Consider the following 23,392-nt stretch of genomic DNA (forward strand, 5'->3'; position numbering starts at 1 on the left):
CCATAATACTGTATATACCAACTGTGAAGAAGCTTTAATTGACAAGTTAAAACTACTTAAAAAAAACAAAAAAATCGTCACCTTTCGGAACACTTTCGGAAAATGTATTAAGAAGCAAAGACTATTCAACGTCTGTGTTTTTAGCTTAAGCGAATTTTGCTTGGACATCTAATACACAATAGAGATTTAACTGTACAATCCAAGTGCTTATGTTGGGCCGGCAGCAGATACCCTAATGGCTAGACGTGCGATCAAGCATACATTACGAAGTTTTCAACGATCCAACATAGCCTTCTGTGCTTTCAAGCTTTACACATCCAATGCTTACCTGCACAACAAGCTCGTTCTTTCCGGTGTGACACTTGATGAGGTACTCGGCCGACCAGCGAATCTGATCCAGAGCGTTTTGCCACTCGCCAGCCGCTTTGTATGCGTCCTGGTAGTCGATTGCTCCCCAAGCTAGCACAGTGGTCGTGTAGGCGATTACGAACGTCGTCTTTACGTTTCCAGCCCCTGTAACGATACATGAGGTTTAAATGGGCCTGTTTTGGCGGTGAATCCGTTTTTTGGCCATTAGTTATCTGTGACCTGACTATGAATGTTCGTTGTTTTTTTCGTTTTTTACTATTTTTCTTACAGTTATAATGAAAAAATTGGCAGTTTAGTACTGTCATTAAAATTGCCGTGATTTACACTTTCTATATTAAAAATTTTCTTTGTTTTTAATTTTAAAAGCCTGTGTTGCCAAATTTATAAATTTTCAAACAAATCTAGATTAGCGGAAGTTAATTACTTCCAGCGGTAAGTATCTGCATGCCTGATATTAATCCGATTTGAGGCTTAGCCCATGAGCGAAATAAATTATCAGGAACGGTTATTCTTGGCTTCACTGTCAGTTTCAGATTTGCCAGGCAAAAATATGTTGCTTGGATTTGATCCCAAAAGGGGAAAAAATGTCAACCGTTACAGTTTTACGTTTTCTAGCAATAAACAAAATGCCAGAAGAAAAGTTAAATACACATTTGTAATGAAACCATATAAGGAAACATATTGAAAACATAACTTTTCACTAAAAACAAGAAAAACACCACTCTTGAACTTACAAAAACATTTTTTGATCCAATTGTCGCTTATAAGAGCGAAAACAGTCGATAAACATATGGCATATGCACACTGGTGAACAAAACGTTGTAGCCTACAGACAGTATAATCCCGACACCAAATTTAAATCGCTTTCAATCTCAGGATCGCAACAACAATTAAACCGCATTGGCTTGGCTCTGCGCTGTCAAGGCATCTTTGCAAATCTCGTTAATCTGTTCCATCCGAAACCTTATCACGACCGCACACCATTTGTGTTGTGTAACACTTAATTTTAATAGATTTGTATGCAAACGTTTTTTTTTTGTTATCAAAGTTTTTAAATTGCTAAGACACACTTTTAAGTTTTATTTGACTTTTATTTGATTACCATTTTAAACAATAGGAATTAAAAATGTTTTGTGTATTAGTATGCAATTTTCTAGATCTGGAATGATTTTGTATTGCGAAAATTTATAACTTTGATAAATTTATCTCGATTTACAAAAAAAATAGTAATGCGTTTAAGTCTAGCAATCATTTTATTTTTTTTTATTTTTTTATAATCTTTGAACCAGGTCGACCAAGAACATTTTTTAGAACCTGGCTTGACCTGGTCAAATCGATGTTAAACGATGGATATCGGTAGATTTTGAATCTGATAGATATTATCGCTAACTTATAACGCTGCTGAATCTCGTGACCGCGAACGTAAACCTGCCAAGCCACTCCCAAATGCGGCTTAATCGGCGACGTCGCGATGTTTAAGACCTTAAGCTTCTTTTGACTGGAGACAGTGGCCGGCTCCTTATTTTTAAGCTATTTTTGGCCCACAAAATATAAAAATATTACTTAAAGAAAGTGAACAAAGACAGCCCACTGTATTTTAAAAAGGCCAGACCAACTTGCCAATTGGTGGAGATAAAATGACATAGGCAAGGCTGAAAAGTGAGTGAAGTTATTTTCAAAGTGGCCCCAAATAACGGCCCTGTACCGCGCCTCCGCCGGATTTCGTTGAAAACACTTGCACGCAATGCACGGCTCCAAATTTAGCCGGATCGCCGCCGTGACCTTGTAGGTAAATGTCAGGGCGCGCGTCACAACAACGTTGGTACAGCTTTAACAGCACGCCGATCTGAATTCTTGGCGAAACCAACGAGCGGCTGTGGCCATTTGTAGGCAGCAAGCCCAAATCTTTGATCAACAAGCTGGTACATTGATTGTGAGAGCTATTTTTGCCCGATTCGCGTTAACATGCCTATGGATTCAAGTTGTACGTCAGCCTAAACCGTCTAACATAAACATTGCATGGTCGGGTTCGTCGTGCAAATCGTGCTATATACTGCTGTGCAATAACATGCTGATTTCAAATTGTTGCTAAAAGACGTTGTATAAAAATATATTTAGGCGAAGAATTTAGTCCTAAGTAAATTCGAACAAAATTTACAGAGATTTGGTATTGTATATGTTAAGTACAGTTATACCTTGTGAAATCGGCGTTCCTGGATAAAAGTTAGGCACTAAAATCAAGTTTGCCGTCATCTCAAATATTATAAATGTTCTAGTCTTTCCAAAATTTGCAAATCACTGGATTGTAAGTTTTATTAGCCTTGTATGGGGTTTTATCCACCCGCTATAACTGGATTTGTTTACAACTCATATCCTCCACTTAAAATATCGTTGTGCGGTTGGACTTCAAGTGCCCAGGCGGACCAGATAGGCCGCCATTTGAAGTGGCGCATGTCAAAGCGTAACCGGAGACTTTTAGCTTTGGAGGGCGATCTTTTTATGTGCGTCAAATTAATTTGCGTAACATCATTAAAGGTTTTGGTGACGGGCTTCAAAAAGCTACAAGCGAGCAAACACTTACATTTGACATTCCAACTTTAAGCCTGTGTGTAGTCGGTCATACGAGGAAGTGAAAACACATTGCAATGTGAACTCGAATTTGAGTGGAAATTACGGATTATCGGTGATGCTAGAAATAATTTTTCGATACCGATACTTGATAATCTGGACATGTACAGCAATTCGATCTGATACGATGCAAATTTTTGTGTATACTATGCTCATACAAGAAAAATCAGGTAAATGACTTCATATAATATCGAACATCCCTATTTCTTAACCCAGTGGTTCTCAACCTTTTATGGCTTGCGGCACCCCTCAAAAATATTAAATAGATTGCGGCAACCCTATACAAGATTTTTCTGAGGTAATTGTTTAGAATTAACAACAGACGAAACTGTAACAAAACACATCAACTCTACACCACGTACGAAGGTATAATCGGATTTATAACACTCCAATCTCACACAAAAAGTTGAAAGACTTTTAAAAATTCGCAAATTTTTTGCGGCACCCTTGAGTAATAGAAATGGCACCCCAGGGTTCCGCGGCACCCCGGTTGAGAAACCTAATTAGGACCCAAAAGAGCTTAGTTTAGAGAATATTTTATTTTTATTTGGACTTATTGTCATTAATTTGAACTCATTGTGATTATTTTTTGCCAGAGGAAGGCAATATATTAATTTTATTTCAGATTCGATAGGTATTCGTCGCATTAAATGTAGCATATACGATATTTTACAAATATCTAAGCTGATCTGAGGATATTGTGAGATGTAAAAAACAAAAATGGTTAAAAAACTCGAACTTAAAAGAGGTGCAAAACAATGTTATTCAATCATACACAGTTAACACCTCAAAACAGTTATCATAAACCACCAAAATGTTCAGGACTAAATTAGAAATCTGACTAGTACGAAACACACACAAGACCGAAATGTCAAATCCTTGTCTTACCGTTGTACCATCCTCCTGAAAGGTCCTTCTTGATGGAACAGCCATCTTTCAGATCGGCGTCTCCCCTCCATGGAATTCGGTTGCTCGCAGGAAGTTTGCCAGATCTCTGAGCTTCGTAGAAAAGAATCGACTTGTGCAGAACTTCGTTGTAGTCGAATTGCAAATCTTTCGAAACAAAAATTATCTTCAATTACATGAGGTATACAAAGTGTCCAAAAGAGAATGTTCTGGTCAGAAGTAACCAGTATTGTAAACAAGTAACTTTACACCCAGCTAAGTCCAGGTTAAGTCTTTTTTGCCAAAATATCCCGTAAAAGGCACTAATACAATTGTCATTATGGAACCTCAAGTCAAGTTATTGAAATTATTGACATTGATGAACTTGTCCAATTAAAGGTTACAACTTAACTAAAAATAACAAACACGTAACATATAGCATGCACATTGTTTTACGATCAAAAATTGAAATAAATAACCAAATTTGATTAACAAAATATTTACTAAAAACACATAATTTTAACCCAGGTTATTTAACACAATGGCTTGAGAATAATTTAAGTAATTTGGGTCAAAGCCTTAAGTCAAGTCAAGTCATTTGAAAACAGTGACTTGAGTGCACTTAAGTTAATACAACACTCGAAATGAAGTAATCGAAGAATAACACTTTCCTTCTTTTAGTTACTATCTGATACATTTTTGCCAATTACTGCATGAGTAACATTGGTACAATATAGTGTTGAAGTTTTTGAAATAAAACTGTATTACGTGTGTTCTTCTTGGTAATTGTTTAGCCGCCACAACCTAATGTGGGCCCTACATGGCGTACAACAGTTCCAAGTAGCCTGAGAAGTACAAAAGCGTTAAGAAGCACTGAGCTAAAGCATTTACACAAACATCCTAAAGAGGTAAATTAAAGTCGTTGAAACAGCAGCGTTTTTGAAGTCCGCTGCTCACAACTGCTTCCCCAGCAATTAAACAGCAGATCGTTCTAATCGACTGCAATCAAATCGCTCTATGTACCAATTACAGTTTTGTGATGACTTTAAGTCACTGTTTTCAAATGACTTGACTTGACTGAATTCTTTTGGACAAATGAGTTTGGTTGAAATGAAGTGTTTTCATTCAGCAACTTTTTATGAAATTGGGTTATTTATTTTAATATTGCACATAAAACAACTTACTCGCTATGTGATGCGTTGATGTTATTTTGTACTTGAGGATTGGTCATAATCGGGCGGGTTTATTAGTTAGTTAGTTTAATTCATTATTTTTATGACAAGGACATGACTTAAGGTTGACCTGGTCTAATTATGACTTGATTTTGACTTGACTTGGGAAACCGATGACATGGACAGCGACTTGACTTGATATTTATTCAAAACGAATTGACTTTGACTTAAGTTATTTTACGAATGACTTGACTGGGACTTAAGTCCTTTAAAAATGACTTAATTACAACACTGGCCTAATTCTTACCTTGTGTCTCCATTCTCTTCCAACTCGTCTCCGCCTCGCCTCCTTTTGCCGGAATTCCATTCGGTAAAACTTTGTCGCATCTGCCGGGTTCCGGTGCCTCTTGAGCCGGCGGAGCCGCTGTCGTTTTCCCGTTTGTTCTGAGGGGTACCTTGAAGTTACGGACGGGCGGCGGGGCGAGGTCGGACGAGGGGTTAGCGGTGACTGAAGCTACTGCTGCAGTTGGAACCCATACGTCGGCTTCTTCAAGTTCGAGGGCGGAAAGCTTGGCTCTTAATTTACAATTTTACGCGTTAGATCGTCACTTTTTAAACGGAGTTTCTGCTCATTTTAAAAATGAAAATTTTCTTTTCATTGTGTGAAATCTGTTTGAAGACAACTTAATTAGGTAAACATTCTTTACTAAGTTAACGAAGTCATTTTAAACTAATTTCTCATATCTTGGAGCTATAAATTGCATACCGATTACAACTGGAGAGCAATATATAGAGAGCTTAAAACCGGTAAATATTGTTGTTCGAAACGAGGTTGGCAGCAATTCAAGCATGGATTCATATTAGGAATCCATTGTATACAACGCAAAAAGCATTTAGATTAAGATTTGGGAAGCAAGTATAACTTACAAAGCTGTAAATGCCAAGATCAAAAACTGATCAAAATAGCCACTATACACCCAATTTCTGAAAACTAAGAGAGTCCAACACTTAAATACACAAGATTTACTTGTCTGTTATCCAGGCATCCATGATGGGCGAAGTCTGATCGTCAAACGGAAGCATCATTCCGACTTTTCTATCCACGAGTGAACCAGGCTTGCATATTCCCAGCAATTGGGCGGTTGCTTCCACGAACGCGATTTTACCAATCGGCAATTTACCGTTGAAACCAACAGTGAGATCCTGCGAAGAGGGATGCGTTTAAATCAGGGGTTCTTAAACGTGGTTCCGTGGACCTCTTAGGGGTACGTTGAATCGTTTAACGGGGCCCATCATAGCCTAATCCAATTTATAGCTTGTGTATCCTGTTAAATTCGTAGACTTTGTATTCTGATTTGCCTTGCGAAGAAAGATATTCTAAATTAAAGGCAATCGTTTACTGTATATTGAAGTCATAATACGTCAATTTAATTTTGGGAGCATCAATTAAACAAATATTTTTCCAATTGCAGTTAGGTATAAACAATGCTTTTGAGAAAGCAACAGGAAAATGTTAAATTTTGGTAATAAAAAAGACAGTGAGCCATGGAATACACCAGCATACACTGTGATAGCCCCGCTAAAGTAGTGCTGACCAATAACAACGGATACTCAATAAAGTATGCCGGGTCACTATGGAAGGGTTATCACCGAAATCAACTAGCGTGATGAGTATACCCTTGCAGTATAGACACTCGGTATCTAACAAAAAAAATAGATTAGGGCCTACCCAGATTAGGGCCTAAAGAATTTTACATTTTCTACAGTATTCCAGCACCTGTGGTTTGTAGAGGTCGAGGGTGTAGTGCTTCGGCTTGAAGCAGAACTCGCGCTGGCTGTGCCCAGCTCCGAGGAACTCCACTGTGAAGGTTTCCAGGTCTGACACCGGGACATTGAACATGACCCGCAGCACCCAGCCCCCCACTATGTTGTGCTCCAGTTTCGGGAAGATGGCATTGGCGTGGAAACCGCCGTCCCAGATGCTGTGCACAGTCACGTTGCCATTGTAGACAGGACAGCCGAACACTTGTCCGTTCATGGACTGTAGAGGTTGGTAGGTAAGACCTTGCTCGTTGATCCAAGTTTCACCAGGCGGGTAGGTAGTCGTACCTGTTTCTACTGTTGCTAATTGTGTTGTTGCTGTTTCTTCTGAGGTGCTCGATTGCGGTTTTCCCTTTTCGAGGCGTGAAAGCGGCTCCATTGCGTTTGGCCGCGTTTCGAGCGCTATCACTAGCTTTGTTGTCTTTGTTGTAAGTGGGGTTGTTGTTTTTGACGTTGTTGGTAGTTTTTTCGCGGTCGTTGCTTTTGTTGTTGTAGTTGCTGTTGTTGTTAAAGTTATAGTGGCTTTTTCAGTTGTAGTTGCCTTTTTGGTTGTTGCTGTTGTTGTTACGGTGTTTCGGATTGCTTCTGTTTCAGCTGTTGTTGTTGTTGCTTCTGTTGTTGTCGGTGTGCTTGTTTTTCCACTTGTAGGGTTGATTGCCTTCGTTGTGACCGTGCTTTTAGGTCTGCTAAGCCGAACCTGCGCCACAAATATGCCTGGTCGTCTCGCTGTAGTTAAACTTGTTGTTGTTGTTGTTGTCGGCTTAATAGTCTTTGTTGTCAATCCTCCTCTGTTCACCTCTGTAGTTTCTTCTGGTGGAGTCGTTGTTTGAACACGCTTTTGCTTCTTATACGCAACCGAGGCGTCTTGTGCTTCTTCTTCATTCGGTTCTTCAGAATTAGATCTTGTTCCTGAGTTCCTAGCGCTGTGCTCCTCGTCTCCGAGCGGCTTTCTTTGTGGCTTCTTACTTGAGGTGGGATTCCTGTAACTTGGCTTCCAGTACGGCTTCCTGTACTTTTTCCTGTACTTTGGCTTTTCCTGCTCTTCTTCTTCTTCTTCTTCTTCCTCCTCCTCTTGACTGGGAGTGTAAAGGATCCTCCGCTTGCCAGGCGTCCAGGGGACCTGCTTCAGTTGGGCCACGGGCCTGATACAAGCAATGTAAACTGATGGTTTCCAGTGTCCCGTCAGAATGTTGCACTTCCGGTACGAGTCTTTCCTGTTAAGCTGCAATGCAATGTATTCACCCTTGTGTCTTACAATATGCTAAAGTCTTTGCACAGATTAGTCATTATACTTTCCCTTCATAATACTACTACAGCAAAATAAAAACTTGTCCTTTTTCGCAGCACACGTTATACACAATTTTAAAGCTTCTATTACGTACTTGGAACTTTTAGGACTTTAGGCCTATATAACAAATACTGTTGAAAATCTTACTCTTTCTCAATCATTAGACTAATTTAAAATGCGAATAACAATTTAACATTCAATTGTCAGAAGAAGAGTTTTAACAAAACAAGCGATCTTAGAGAGAAGCTTCATATACTTTAAGACTTTAAGTCAACCAAACGTGTCATAACGTTCAACTTTATAGATATGTGCTTATAAACCTACAAAATGTCTATATAAGATCGTAAATTTTTGCTAAAAATTAGAATAGGGAATAAGTATAAGCTATGTTGGAAATATTTTGATAACATCTTGTGTCCACTCTTATTGCCTACCACATAACCAGGATTGCACACGACTCTGCTGACGTCGCGCCACGAGTTGTACTGTAGTTTGCCGTTGCGGGGAATTCGAAGTCCACGGCAGCCAGACTTCATGAACATCTTGCCAGAGATCTTTCCTGGAAAACACAAGGTTTAGAATTTGCACATCACAACAAAAAATATATTATGATCAATTTCCCAGAATCACTTAGATTAGGGTGAATACCCATCAAATAGACTAAAATATACGTAGATATTAGTAAACATTGTTTATAGCAGGGCAGGGGTTGTCAAACTTACAGTTAAAAAAGCAGTTTACCTGTAAGGATATACGAACGCGAGATCAATGTACAATTTTGTGTCGAACATTAATAATTTATTATCATTAGGCAAAGAAAACGTAAATAACTATTTAACAAAACTGTAGTGAGTTTCATGCAATGTCGTTCAGTTTAAAATGTCTTTCAAATTTTAGGTTGGAGATACATTCGACAACATTCCTGAAATTTGAACTGAATGAGATCTTCGTAAGGGTCGTTTGCTGCTGGCCTGAAAGATTAACCCCGCGGACTGTAACTAGATGACCCCTGAATTATGGTGACCAATTCAGTTATCGTAACTTAGCCCAATATCATACCTTGTATCAGCCTTGTGAAAAAGTACTTGTTTCTCTTCGATAAAGGCACAGGGTTGTATCGTATGCTGTAGCCTTTCAGTTCGCTTTGGGAGTCGGAGTGTTCGCTCAGAAAGAGAATAAAGCGCTCCAGTTTCTTGACTGGTGTGCATCTTGGCTTGCGACCAAACTGTCCAAGACTGTACAATAAATGACCGACAGTTAAATAAGTGTTTAGTCTTAGGGCTGTGAAAAGTCTTCGAACGGTTACCTTGGACTGAGTAATGTGCATTGACTAAAAACGATCTCAAAATTATTCCGCATTTAGGAAGGCTAAGGTTGGAAAGTGCCTTATAAAAAATAAAATATTTCAAAAATAAAAGCATTATTTGTTTTAAAAGCATTAACGTCGTCATATATTATTCTTTACCAAATTACGTTTTACACAAATCGTCAGTCGGGAAATTGGTAGATGGCTTTCAATATTTCTTGGCCGCGTGTCACTTTGTGAATTAAAATGCGCTTCTGGCGGATTTTAGAGTACAAGTTGATTTAATGTGGCGGAGAAAGCATACAACTTACAACTAGTGCAAGATTACAAATGCTTTAATTTGTCCAAACCCTGTACAAGTTCCGAAATCTGCTCGTGTACAACCTGAAAAGGCTTCACACACCAAGGTTTAGAAATTACTGACGTATACAATTACAGAGAAAGCAAAATAGATTTGTTTACCTAACCTGAACAATATATACTACATTTACAAAGCCATGTCACCTTGCAGCACTTAAAACACGTTGAAAACGCAAGCCGTCAGAATCACAACGGATTTGTTTCCGACTATTTCGAGCCGTTTTATAACTTGGTTGACTAATTGACTATAGTATAGGCTACCATATACTTACTGTAGAGTTTGTCCGGCTGAGAGGTCGCCTCTTTTCCCCGGGAAGAATCCGATGACGCGAAACGTCGCGTTGTACCTTCCGAATCGATTTGGCCGAGTTGTGGAGACGACCTGGGCACGAATTACCACGTCCGACCTGCAGTAATAAGTTGTAAGTCAGTGAGGTTTAAGCTATATTAATAATCTCTTAATTGCCGTTCGTGTTTACAACAAGGAGTGAACTTGTAGTCACGCAGACATCGGCACATCAAAATTTCCATTAGAGTAATTTTGCACAATTTGTAAATAATGTTGACAGGTCAACTTTACTGGGTGCTGCATTGTTAATCTTAAACTCCCCTCTGCAATTTAAAATCAACTATTTGTTGTAACTTAAATTCAATTGGTTTCAATCCTGTATTTTACGATTACTCACTGATTAAACTTTGTTAAAAAGAACTTCATTATGCTGAATAAATAACACAAAATTGCAAATAGGATTTCAATATTTAAATAACCGTTCAAAGTTACCAATAACTGTTGTAGACAAGGGCTGATTGGAAATGACACCGGCAAGTCGTATTTGTTGATTAAAATCAAATTATGGAGTTTCCGTAGTTCATAACTAAGTAAAAACAATTAGCTAATCTCGTCGAAACGCATATGATCGAGATTCATCAACTTCCCGACATTTCAAGATCGCGGTTTGAGCCTATTAGCACCTGTTGTCGCCCAGGTTCGGTGCTTTATTTCAGGATATAGTTCCGCTAATCGTGTCAGCGGCAGACTATCGCGAAACCGGTTTTAAGCGACCGCGATATTCCTTATCTCTCCAAACGTGATCTACTGCAGGTAAAAGTAGTTCGCGTGTTTGTAAGATGGCAAGTCGCGAATACATTGTTTAAAAGCAGATTCAACAGACTGCACAAAAATTCAATGTGGTCGTTTTTTTCATTGAAGGTACTGAGACTCTTTTTATTGCTTCGTAGCTATATTGTAAACAAGACATTTTGGAATTAAGTTTCTTTCAAGTGATTTGAAAAAACTAGCAAACCAAGTCCCGGTCCTTGTCATTGTCATAGCAGTGCAATTAAAGTCGTTCTAATCAAAGTAAAAAAAAATGTTTAATTATTTTGTTATAAACTCGTCCATTAAAGAGCGATATTTTGATTTGCAAACAGCACATATTGAGCGCGAACTGTTTCACAATCCGAAATTGGGGTAAAAAATCATCAAATTTACAAAAATAAGACACCCTAATTTAATGAAACACTTGAGTCCAAAATAAGGCAAACTGCTTAGCAACGAATTGATTCAAATTATAGCGTGACATTTCATTAGCAAGAACAATAAGTTTGGCAGGTCATGTTCATATAACGATCGCAGCCGTACAATCAATCGATCGTCATTAAAATTACGCTGTACGTTTTAATGTGAACTAATATTACGGGCGGTCTTCGGATACATCGGTCAGCGGCCCCTTGCAATCAAACAGGCAATAAAAAACTATCGCGAACATGAAACTGGGCGGCGACCACATTGGGGCGTATGGGCGTGTTTCGCCTTCTGCGTTTCGGTTGTAATTTGGTGTCTTATAATCACGGCAAAACGTCGCTTACTTTGTTCATTGGCAATATACACGTGCGGTTTTGACAGTTAAGGGTTCGATGGTTTAAAAAGTACTGTAACTTGGCCTACAGTATGGTACATCGAAGTAATGCGGGCTTGACATTTGTACCGTAGGGTGCATTTATTAGAACAATGTGGTGTTGTGATCACGTTTATTTAGGCAAAACACTCGTTATGTTTTCCAACCCTACAGGACACAGTTCAAAATGCTAAGTTACTTGAATATTTAAAAAAACACAGGGCAATCGTGTTCAGTCATTAATTTTGCTTTATCCCCTATACTGGGTCAAACAATACGATTGAAAATGTAGCGAATCAGCGTCTGTATTTGTTATTTACAGTACTGTGTTTATTGTGCGTGTGCTAAAGTCTTTCTGGCGTGTTTCCTGTGCGCTGCATCCTGCTAGTTAACTGGCCAGTTTTAATCCTCAACGCATTCGCTTTGAATGCAACGTTAGTCAAAGTGTCCTTTCTACTGCACTACAGTCAACAGATGCATGCCTTACTTGCGAGACGTGTTTGCGAACTATGCTGAATTATGTGAATGTACAATAAATCTATAAGCGACCTGACAGTATGCTCCTTAAATTACAATGGCAGTTTGTTTTAGTTTCGATTTAGTGGAGTCAGATAGCACGGTGGTCATGTCTCACCTGTTGAAATATACATTGGTGACCCCGACGTGATATGAACACGCAATTAAACCCTTCTGATTTAAATTTTATGCATACTGTCAGGTTGCATAGAAAGTATGTATTCATTTGGTTTGCTAGCGTAGTTTTCTCGTTTGTAAGTATTTTTAAGCTACGCCGATCAGTTATGATTTGTTGAAACGTTTGTTGACAAGTTTATGCCAGCGTTATTGCTTGTCAATTTGATATTTGACGTAATGCAGAGAAAAATCGTTTGACGCTTTAAATTAGTGGTTATGCAAGACTGTTATAGTTATTGTTGCGAAATTATGGCCCTTTTTTGGTAAAGTTTTAAAGGTGAAAATATTACGATCGAGGTTGAACACCTCTCGTGATAACTAGGCCTAATCTCAAAACCAATAAACGGATAGATTCTATCTCAACCAGCACTTACAGAAGTCGTTACTTTTAAAGTGTCAAAGCCACTGCGGCTACTGTCTCTGGTCACGTGTTATGGTGATTGATCTTTTATATCTCACCCAAAATAACCTGATCACTTTGTCTGAAATTCCTGCGTCACTTAACCGTTATGATTTATAAGAAGGAAAACAGAGCAGAAGGCCAAACCTTGTTGCCAATTCCCAACATAACGCGAGATTTATCTCATTTTGTGACTGCAAGCGAAAATGCTCTGGGTATTATAAACCCATGTTTGCTAAGGCCTTTGATGCCTCATTTACCTTTCAGACGGTGTGAGATAACCGTCATATAGCCCACATGAAGTTACTAGCATGCAGAGAGTAACTTTCTAGAATAACCTTTTGCGCCAAGGTTATTATGTCTGCTTTAGGGAACCCATCTAATGTGGACTAGGCGATGTAATTTGTTTTCGCGTTTTTGAGATTAGCACCTTGCCCCTTTTAATTGGTATTCTAGAGCAAAAGACTCTAAGCAACTAACTTCAGTTTTGCGATTTGAAATTAGAATTGCGTTTTAAGACGATCATTTTCTGCATTATAGGCTATTCAAAAGTGTTTTGCATTGTTGTTTATTGTGCCTTTCAAGTACCATTTCAGACGTTACATCGTGTCGTACAACCAGCTACCCCTGGAGTTGTTCGTGGGCCGCCAAGACAAGGAATTCATGAACCCTCTTCGCTCTATTGAACACCACGGTTCCCAACACGTGCTGTTTCCATATTGCACAAATGTCCGACGTTCTGCGTTTGTTGGTCGACTTCTGATCGGATCCTGGGAAGATTTTAAAGAAGAAGCGCGGCTCAACGAACTGCTAGGAACTTTTTTTGTGTTCCTGGGGGAAGGCGGATGGTGTAGCGAATCAGCGTCTGTATTTGTTATTTACAGTACTGTGTTTATTGTGCGTGTGCTAAAGTCTTTCTGGCGTGTTTCCTGTGCGCTGCATCCTGCTAGTTAACTGGCCAGTTTTAATCCTCAACGCATTCGCTTTGAATGCAACGTTAGTCAAAGTGTCCTTTCTACTGCACTACAGTCAACAGATGCATGCCTTACTTGCGAGACGTGTTTGCGAACTATGCTGAATTATGTGAATGTACAATAAATCTATAAGCGACCTGACAGTATGCTCCTTAAATTACAATGGCAGTTTGTTTTAGTTTCGATTTAGTGGAGTCAGATAGCACGGTGGTCATGTCTCACCTGTTGAAATATACAAAAACTATTTCAAAACTAGAATCTTCCGAAACTTGTTTTACAATAAACAAGTAGAGTATGTAAGATAAGAGATCAATTTAAATGAAGTGTTTTCCGACACTTATAAATCCCAAAAGAAATGGAAGGCGATTGAGGTCGATTAACGGGAGATAACCCTACAGGTGACTTTTGTGCAGATCCGTCTTATCTTCAACTTTGACTTGTTCTTCGTCACTTAGAGCGAGTTATAAGCGCCCGGGTAATCGGAGATCATATCGGGAAGCCTTTACGTCAAAGATTTACATTTATTGAAGATTCCGGGGAGAAAATAATCGCCTTGGACGGCTGAAAGCCTGTAGCCTTGTGGAAGAGGTAGTTTGTGTAAGAGTGCCAGGATTGGGAATTTTTCACATGATCGACTTAGTTGATCAAGTATAACTTGCAAGACACTTTGACATACAATATATTGTGATTATTAATATAAGGACGAAAAAACAATACAAATTACTATATGCAAATTCTATTCAGCAGGAACGACCACTAACTTTGGTCTAGCGGTATGTTTTCTCTTTTTTTTTAGTCGAATGTTGCTCGGAAATACGTATGGACAGAACATAGCATCGCGTTGCATATAGTCGGGCGTTAAACACTTGGATGATAAACCAGATTCTATATAAGAAACGAAAAACGCTTTAAATACATTTCTGAATTGCCGACCCGATAAATAGGCCTGAGTAAATACACGTGCTAACTTTGTGTGTCGAAAAAATACCTGTTGATTACATACTTTCGTTGGTAATAAAGCTACAAGCATAATAAAAACAAATGCCGGAAATTTCGATATCTACTTCACCTAAACGTGCCAGACGTCAGATGTGCCGATCAATTAGAGTCCCATTGCCTTGAGTACCAGAGTACGGCTGTTACTGGCTAGAGTAGACTTCAAAACTGATTCATCGCCCCGCGTCATGCTTAAGATTGTTTATGGGTGCGTCAAGACGAAAACTACACGTTAGTTACATAGGCGAAAATGTCGTTGAATTTTTTCGTAGTAGACCGCAAGTCACTACACTTGTGTTATGAGAAAGTGTAATGTAACTAAATCCGCGTTAAACTTTCCCATTCGGGTGTACGTTGTTGGAATGCCTTCCCGCCTCCGAGAAGTGGACCTTAGGATGGGTTTACGTTAGGAGTTTACCGTATATTTTCGGAAGTTTAGTTTTACACTTTGTGTCCGTTAGAAGTTTTACCCACTTGACCAACCCAGCGTTGTTAGGTTTTAATTAATTGAATCGAAATGTACTTCCGTACATTATTGGTTCCGGAACAGGTAGTTATCCGACTTGTCATAATCGTGTCTGGGATTTTGCCCTTTCAAAAATGGTAATCCCAACCTAGGTAGACCGCTATTAAGCTAGACGCTGCAATACACAGCTTTCAGCGAAATATGATGAGAAAGGATGGTAATTCTCTATATATTTGTAAAGCTATTAACGGCCGCGGCCGAACCGTGCGTTCACAGAGTGGTGTAATTATCTGCTCGAGCTAGACATAAATTGCAATGTGTAATGTTAATTCGCTAAGGTTTGGATGGAAAATGAAATAATCGACAAGACATTTTTACGAACCGCAACCCCCCTTCTCACACCTGCGCCATAAATATGGCACTTATCCTACTCTCTTCCCAACAGTGGATAAAGCAAGAACAGCGTTCCAGTAAATACATTTTTAAGGTACCGTTAAAAATGTTTTTTTTTTCATTAGGCCATCCCTTCGTATCCTATAAACCATTCGAACTGTTTCAATTATATATTTTGCCCTACACCGAACGGTTACCTCATGCTTCTTTAGGTAACTTGTTTAACTTCGTCGTAACGTCATCTCTAAAACTGTTCATGCGTTTTGGTAAGAAAATTATTCTTTGTCAATAATAAATCGATGAAGTAACACGTATTACACCCTAATTCATCTTTTGAAGTCCTCTTATGTGATCTTATGCAGGATGAGGTTACGTTTTTTTCGGAAGATGCAAAGAGGTTTGACATTGAAAATATTGTACATAATTGACAACGGTGTCTATTGAGTGACACACCTATAATTAAGTATTTTCACTGTAGCAAACATGTTGTAAATTTGGCAACCCACAAATGATAATGCTATGTTATTGACCACATGTAATCGCCCGTCCGCTGAGCTCGAAATATTCGGAAAGTCTGAACGTCCTGCGACTAACGCCATATCGGTGCTAGATGTCAACGAAAACATTTTTGGATTAATGGCGGAGGTGTCTTTTGAATTATGTGACAGGCTGTTATTTTGACTCATAATGTGTCAAAAATTTGCCTACCCAGAAGGGGTAGTCCAATAGTGTAGGACCAACATCCGCAAACTCAAAGTATTCGGAGAGTTCTAACCACAAGGCTTCATCACAGCGACAAATCCGAGCAAATTACTGGTTAGGAATAAAAACAACACTCGGAACACTAGTCGTCCGGTCAGATGCGAAGCTACAGCTTCCGGACAGTTACTGTCGCCGTTGCTTTAAATTACCAGTTACCGCAACAGTCGCAAGCGGGACAGCACCTCCTACTGTTATAATGGCCACCGCTTAGCCAGTAAGTAACGTCCACCTTGTTTTCGCGACAGGATATTTCATGTAACAGGCCTTTTAATTTTCGTGTTTTGACGGTCATGGCGTTCCGGTATTCCAACGGTTTTCCGAGTAAAGTTCCGTATTGATTCTGCTCTCAACCAACTTTCATTGCACATAAAACTTACCGCCAAGAATAAGCTCTTGAAAACCTTTTACTCAACCTCAAACCTCACCCCGAAGTACATTACCAACTTCCCTAATAATTTCAACCCTAATAGAAATTATAACCAACCCATTACCCGCCACAAACCCCAAACAGTTGCAAACAATCCGGTACCAAAGCAAAGAGCTCCAAAGACGGCGTTAAAACTATATGGCTAACAAACGTTGAAACCGAAGCGGCCAATGCAATACCGGCGATCCTTGATAGTCTCCCACCCAGACCCTACAGTTTAGGGATTATTTAGTCCATTTAGATCTTATTCCCACGAGTATTTTGACAGGTGTTATTCTTGTGCCAACCATTCTATGTTCATTGCGTTGTTTATATCACTGTAGATTTGCCTTTGTCGTGTTATTGGTCCTAATAGTATTATAGCTAATTTCGCTTTAGATATTGTTGCTTTGTGGGTTTATTGTGTGTTCCTTTAAATTGGTGTCACTTTCAAATCGCACACAACGTCCGAAACAATTCGCTGATAAAAACGTTTCACGTCTATTTCCGTTCGTAATTGGATTCTCCGGAACGAATTGCCGACATGGAAGCCGTAAATTATCGGAAAAGCCACTGATGCGTCCGATTTGAACTTTACACCCGAGCGACCTTTGCGAATGGACGCCATTTTATGTCTTCGAAGTTCAATTACACCCTTGGCACTAAAAATTGGTGATTGAGTCATCAGATTACTGTTGCGAAAATTTGGGAAACCACTATTCGGGGCGCGATAATCATATGGGATTTTATCCAGGTTGACCCTATCAAAAGAAAAATGTTTTTCTTTGAAGGTATAAAATAGAAAATGCAGCTAGATTGTACAAAACAATATATAAATTTTTAGGACTTATTTGCTTAAGGTTGCAAATAATATACTTATGCTGATTTCTACAAGAATAAGAATTGGTATTATTTTTGATATGCTAACACAGCGTGGTCCAACTGCAGGCCCGCGGGCCAAAGTTGGCCCGCAAGTTCAGCTTTTTTGGCCCGCGAACTGATAGTCAGCTTTGGTTCAATCTGGCAATACCACTTCAATTTTTGTTTTTTTAATTTTTTGGTGTTGAAATTATTTCATAACTACCGTGACTGAACAAAGGTATACATTCCATAAAGTTAGTATATATGCCATAGATTATGTATAATTTGCCAGCAATAAGCCTAGAATAGCAATTTAAAAACATTGGCCCGCAAGATAAAAAAAACCTTGTTTTTGGCCCGCGATGAAATAAAGTTGGACCGCCCTGTGCTAACAGATATTAATAAAAAATGTTTTTAAATCAATTAGACTGATATCCGGACGTTAACCTATATCCATAAACCCAAAAGCTGGATTTCATCGTTTTTGGTTTTACTTGGAAATCATTAGACATGGCTCTAACATTGTAAACTAGGCCTACAAACAATTTGTCAACATCCACCTGAGTACATCGTTTTGACTAAGTCAAACAGACACCAATGTAACGTTTAAGATTGATTAAACCTTAGTCATCGTTTTATTTTTTACTTTACGCCAACTAATATAGCTACAGGAGCGATTCCCAAACTTTTCTGAAAAAAAATTGCCAGGTGGACCCCTTGCAATTATTTTGATATTTCGCGGCCCTATAAAAAAGTGTGCCAGTTAACTGTTGTGCCAGCGAACTATTCGCTCGTAGCAGGTATAGTACAATATAATAGATGCTTTATGATGTCACAAGAGACATCCCAAACACGCTATATGACTGAATAATAAAGCATAAATGAAGGCTAATAATGAAGAGTGACAAATTTGTTGAAAACATAGACTGATGTTTAAAAACATTCGCTAAAGTCTGGCGTTTAAAAAGACTAATGCTCATTGCGGAAAACTACTGTACGGACCCCAGATTGGGAACCGATGATTTACAGTATACTAAGCAAAAAATGACCACTGTACCTCTTGGCGAAATCGCCGTAGTTAGTTCGAGCTTCAGGAACGATGCACCCGCTCGTAAGATGAACAGCGCAAAGTTGAATCAACAGCGCCACAACCAAGACCCAGGTCTTCGCCGTCTTTCGTCCTGGGCCAGCCAAGCTTGCCGCATGCCGGCACCCTACCATCCTTTTGAGGAGGATAATGCTGGCGGGATGTTATGGGTTGAGGTTTCGTACAAAGATGTGATTTCTGGTGCTAGATGTCGGGGTTGGGTGATGGCCGATCTTTTTTTGCAGTATCCGACTTTTAAATTGCGTCTTTTGTAGTCGTTACTTGCAGATCTGCGGTTGTTGCTACACCAAGCTCCGTATGGCTAGCGTATCAAACCCTAAAAAAATCAACAAAATCAATAGTTAGACTTACCAAGAGAGAGAGAGAGTGTTTTTATATTGAAAACGTTGGTAAACGAAATTAATTTTAATTGTCGTTACCGTTATTTTTCAAGTATTAAAAAAAATATTGTGCGTTTTTTTAATTGAAACAAAATGATATACGCAGGTTTAACAAAGCAAAATATCTAATCATCTTTTTTATCGGGTGATACAACTTTGGTATTTATATAAATGTGTGAAATCGAAATAAACAGGTTGGGTTTTACATAAGAAAAGACAGAAACCCAGAAGAAAACTTTGTTTGAACTCCAAACCAGCCTCGCTAAAATCGGACCTTCCTTGAGTAATTAATGTCAACCACAAGTGTTGTATTTCACCTCTGCATATGACTTTACGTTACGCCAACGTACAGCATGTAACGCGTGCTGCCTTCACCTTGAACCTTGCTACTTCTTGGCCTTAGAGTCACTTTCCGACCAAACGCGCTTCGGATATTCGCATCGTCACGTATACACAATAAACATTGCCGTGAAAAAAAACCTGTCTCGCCGGAACAGGTCGAACGTCTGCGTGTACTTGTGCGCTACGCATTAGTTTTTCTACTGCCAATCGGGAAAAGTAAGACTTACTATTCCTTATACGATAATGAAGTGTGCCCAACATACTCTGCATTTTTTTGTAATTGGACAAAAAAAAAATCCAAAACCGCACAAGTAAAGTAACCTGCTGACTATTAAAATTTTATTTTCTATCTTTGATGGAAGCCCTGTGGTACTAATTAGGGATTAGAAACTTTAATATATCCAACAGATAAATCACATAATTAGCTGATCTATAAATTATTCTCTATTAATTTGAAAAGGCAAAATTCAATTAAATCGTATGCGATAGCAAAAAAGCCATTTATTTATTAGTTTGTTTTTTAATAAAATTTTTGTTGATAAACGAACCGAATATCTTTATTTTTTACAAATATAGAAACTCGTAGTACAAATGGCTATCTCAAAACAAACGCATAGGCCTAAGTCTTTATTAAACTTGGGTCTCTAAACTTGGCTAGCCTCCAACGTCTAAACAACCCTTAAGGCTCGATTTCAAAATCCCCTGAAATTGCCTTACGCCTTATCAGTCCTCGCCTTGGCGATGCGCCCTTTAGGTCTGCAAGAACAAAAACTGAGCAGACTTTCGGAGCGCTTGGTTATGTCGCCGTCTGGGTTCGACAAAAAAAAAGAGCGACGGCAATAAACGGTGGCCGACGTCGGTATTTCTCGCGCGGCATCTCCGGCAGTTTGGCCGATGGTGTACCTTGATAAAAACTCGCTTTTGAGAGCAGGAGCCTTCACGGAAACCACATATTTTTCTTGTCAAACGGCAACCAACTCTAGGAATAAACTAAAGCGTCATTTCAACTTAAAAAAGGTCTTTTTCGCTATTTGTATAACTTCTTTGGTTGATTCTTCTTTTAATGCTGCACAAAAGAAAATCCACTCTTTTTTTCTGCATAAATTGCGCCCTTATAGATTATTTTACAGCAAATAACCTTATTTAGTTTTTGTGTTAACCTGCGACGACCTTAAGTTTGTTGGCGGACTTTTTGTATTTATTTACGCTTTATGTTTCGTTCCATGCCACATGTCTTTATAACTTTCATGAGGGATTTTGAGTTTAATGATGTTTATGAATACAAGTAAAAAATTTACACTTCGAAACATTGCAATCGCTGTAAGGTTTTTTTCGTGACCTGACAGAAACTCTTTCGAGCTAATCGAAAAGTCACGCGAGAATCCGTAAGGGCACGTTTAATCGTAACAACAACGTGCGCTCGTAGCACATCGTTACAGTTGCTACTACGAGCATTAAAGGTTGCCAACTCTCGGCCTCGGGAGCGCCTGCGTTTAATTTTAAAGTTCTGTGTTATGATCCGACACAGCTGGTCAGATTTTCATGCGATTAACCCAACCTTGACCGATCAAGATAGCAGGCTATCGTTTTGCTAAATGTTTGCAGCAAGATGCTTAGATTAAATTCGTGCACGGGATGACATATTTTATGAGTTTCTAGCTTTTTATTTTTCAACGTTCGCACACTGTTTTAAATGTAACTTTAAAAGTTTAACATGGAACGGAATGAACTGTGCCCGAGGCGTTCAAAGCCCTTTGTTTTTTGAAATGCTCCAACGCCTGGAACGATATATTTTTACTATCGTAAGTTGATATCATTCGCAAACTTTACAGATAATCACCAGCTAAGGGTTTGGCAGACACCCACCAAGAGTTTTAAACGCTATATTCTTGTGAAATTTAAACTGTTTTTTTTTTTGAATAGAAAATATCATTTAGAACATAGGAGTCAACTAATTTCTATTTTTAGGTTAAATCTTTGCTTACTTACACAGGTTATTATCCTTGCAAATGCCAACCTAAATCCTAGCTTAAAAGTGTCGCCGTATTTGCGATTTCAACACGTTTGAGAAGTTATTTACTCGACAGAGAGCTTTTTCTCAATAATTAGCTTTCAAAATTGCCATTGGCAGTGAATTGATCAAAGTCGCCTGGGAATTTCTATTTTTAACATTTAAGTGCCTGTAAAGGCCTGTCAGGTCTTGCGTGGTTATTATGCGATGTTTGGTCGTGTTGGATGAAAAGGAAACTAAAATTTTCAAAGTAAATGTATTTGAATCCAGGACAAAACTAAATAATATGCTTGTGAAAAATTTACCTCACAAAACCCATGAAAAAAATTTATAGATGACGTCACAAAGTTACGTGATAACGTGACGTCTAACCTTTCGGAAACCTAAAGTTGTCGTTCGATTTCTCGCACAAATGTGCAACTGAAAACCTAGTTTTAAAACACTTAAGGAAATGGTATAGGATGCCCTAGTAAAAAAAAGACATGGCCTTGTAGCAAAGGAGCATTTATTTTACCCGATAGCCATTCCGGGCAGTATCGGGTCGTTCAGGGACCGTTTAGGCTTACTATAGACACTGCTTGATCTAGCCTATACTAACGTTTTCGTATAGTTATGAACAAATATAAATCAAGTCTTGCCCCACGTTTAACAATGATTATTTATGTTTCGTTGAAAGTGCAGCAGTGTTTTAAAAAGATTAAGCCGTTCGCTTTTTAAGTAGATGCAAATTAGCTTTACTTTGATTTAACGATGGTATCGCAGACGGCCCTGACATGAAATAATCTCCCGTAAAGACATCATTATGATCGGAGCTATGTTTGTGTTGGCCCTTTGCTTTGCAAGTGATACCGAGGCTATTACAAGGTTAAAAAAATTGGCGCGCGTACAACGATTCGAGCAGTTTACATCTAAACAAACACGACTGGGAGCCAAAGCAGGCAAAACAACAACACTAAATTTTAATTTCTTTGATTTCTCCCTATTCTTGTTGACATAAATACACGGGGCCATTTTTCATTGTCATTAAATGTAAAGTCGGTCATTTCTTTACACAATGTTTTGGTTTATTCCACTTGCAAAATTAACATAAAACTAAAATAAGTCCAACACGAAAATAAAGGATAAAACAAGGTATGACCTTAGAATAAAACTATGCCAAGCAAGGGATGGAAAAGCACTGGACAGAAGATACAAGTTCCATTTACGATAGCTTTGCTAAAAATCACCTTTTGATTGGCATTTTATTTATTGGCTATACAATCTATTCAATGTTACTACAAAAATTATTGTCCCAAGTAGGAAAACAAACACTCTAAACAGGGACTATTAGTTTGATTTGCGACGGATCTAAAACTATACGGCCGGTGATTAAACTACGGTCGGTGTTTTGTAGCATTGCATTTCTATTTCCCCAACGGACGCAGCTATTTCCCTCCGTTAAATGTATTCATTGAATACACACCCGTTGACCAGCCATAAGAATCAGTGGAATAAACAGCCAACTTAACGAGCCCCGATCGGCGTTAGAATGCATTAAACGCCGATCTAATTGCTTTTGTTTAGGCCGTCGAGATACCTTTGCCAATTGTGTTCGACAGCTCTAGGCAACCTTTAAAATCGCCCGTCAGGCAGTATAAGTTGAAAGCTGGTTCAATTTGACTGACTTGAAGCTTGTTTATTGTCTCGTTTAAGAGCACTTAACGTGCCCGTGGTCGCTTGGTAATGGTCTTGTTCAGCGCTTAACCTGACTTTAGCGTTCTAGTCGGCGCGCCGTTGACCAGAGAAATCACCCGAATTAACCCCTGTATTGGCCATTTCGGTCCTATTTATCACGCCTTGTTAAAAGTTTATCGCCTTATTTGCAAATCACACG

General features: G+C 38.8%; 1 protein-coding gene across 1 annotated transcript in view; it reads right to left on the reverse strand.

Moving 5' to 3' along the window:
- The window catches only part of LOC146164960 (uncharacterized), a gene marked incomplete at its 5' end in the record, with an annotated part of 28,184 nt that extends 9,327 nt beyond the window's left edge, over positions 1–18,857 (reverse strand). Inside the window, 9 exons of the mRNA XM_083380890.1 lie at positions 329–513; positions 3,886–4,050; positions 5,362–5,630; positions 6,082–6,257; positions 6,832–8,097; positions 8,598–8,722; positions 9,223–9,398; positions 10,102–10,236; positions 18,736–18,857. Of these exons, the coding sequence (XP_083237016.1) occupies positions 329–513; positions 3,886–4,050; positions 5,362–5,630; positions 6,082–6,257; positions 6,832–8,097; positions 8,598–8,722; positions 9,223–9,398; positions 10,102–10,236; positions 18,736–18,857 (2,619 nt within the window). The remainder of the gene's footprint in view (positions 1–328; positions 514–3,885; positions 4,051–5,361; positions 5,631–6,081; positions 6,258–6,831; positions 8,098–8,597; positions 8,723–9,222; positions 9,399–10,101; positions 10,237–18,735) is intronic.
- Between the last annotated feature and the right edge of the window lie 4,535 nt (positions 18,858–23,392).

Source organism: Ascidiella aspersa, chromosome 2 (genome assembly GCF_963924565.1).
Source record: "Ascidiella aspersa chromosome 2, kaAscAspe10.2, whole genome shotgun sequence".
In the NCBI taxonomy this organism is placed as follows: Eukaryota; Metazoa; Chordata; class Ascidiacea; order Phlebobranchia; family Ascidiidae; genus Ascidiella; species Ascidiella aspersa.